Source organism: Buceros rhinoceros, unplaced genomic scaffold, assembly GCF_000710305.1.
Source record: "Buceros rhinoceros silvestris isolate BGI_N320 unplaced genomic scaffold, ASM71030v1 scaffold25697, whole genome shotgun sequence".
Taxonomy (NCBI): Eukaryota; Metazoa; Chordata; class Aves; order Bucerotiformes; family Bucerotidae; genus Buceros; species Buceros rhinoceros.
The window spans coordinates 669-1,523 of NW_010422052.1; the positions used below are offsets into that span (position 1 = coordinate 669).

General features: G+C 49.1%; 1 protein-coding gene across 1 annotated transcript in view; it reads right to left on the reverse strand.

Moving 5' to 3' along the window:
- The window catches only part of STIM1 (stromal interaction molecule 1), a 36,234-nt gene that overhangs the window by 389 nt on the left and 34,990 nt on the right, over positions 1-855 (reverse strand). Inside the window, exon 8 of the mRNA XM_010139921.1 lies at positions 820-855. This exon is cut by the window's right edge and continues 9 nt beyond it. Within this exon, the coding sequence (XP_010138223.1) occupies positions 820-855 (36 nt within the window). The remainder of the gene's footprint in view (positions 1-819) is intronic.

Below are 855 nucleotides of genomic sequence, written 5' to 3' on the forward strand. Positions count from 1 at the left end.
CTTCCTTGGCCCTTCTCCTGATTTCCCAGGAGTCAGAGGGATCTGAACTGGCTGGGGTAAAGACTTCTTTTGTGTTTCCCATGAGTAAATGATCAGAGAAACAGTTAATGCGTTCAGGATGTTGGTTTGGGAAGGTTTTTTGACTGGGGGTTGTTTTTTTTAATCTTCCCTTTGTGGCACTGTGTGTATTCAAACTTACATCTCCACACACAGCTCCTGGGTTCACAGATCTTGTGGTATTAACTCCCAGCAGACAAACCAAGACTCGGACTTGAGAACGGACACAGAAAAGGAAAATGTTCAGATGCTCAGAGTGAAACCAGATGAAGGCAGAGGGATCTTCCTCTGCCACAGGCTTGGACTGCTGTGGTGTCCCCAGAGACAAAGACGTGTCACAGCAGCTCCCTGGCAGCTCATCACTGCTCACTTGGCACAGACAATGTGAAGATAACTAGGAGCACGGAGATGACTCATGGCTACATGTCAGACATCTCGTTGCCTGTGCATGCCCATCACCTCAAGTAGGGATTATCTGAAGAGGTGCAAACCCTTCTGCTCACTGACTACCCATGGGGCAGTCGCACAGCAGCACCTTCCCAGGGCTCCTGCCTACAGAAGACAAGATGGGTCAGCACCTGCCATCCCCCAGGAGGCCATCACTCGCCAGTGCTTTCAGCCTCTTTAAAAAAAATGCAAATTTAAGGCATTAAAAGGAAAATACAGAAGGTGCAGAGAAACCAACTCTGCAGGTTTCGTTCCCCAAACCTTTCCCTGCGGCTGCAAAGGAAAGATGCAGGACAAGGATGCTGAAATTCTCACCCCTTCCTTGGCAACTAGCAGCTGCTTCTCGGCATT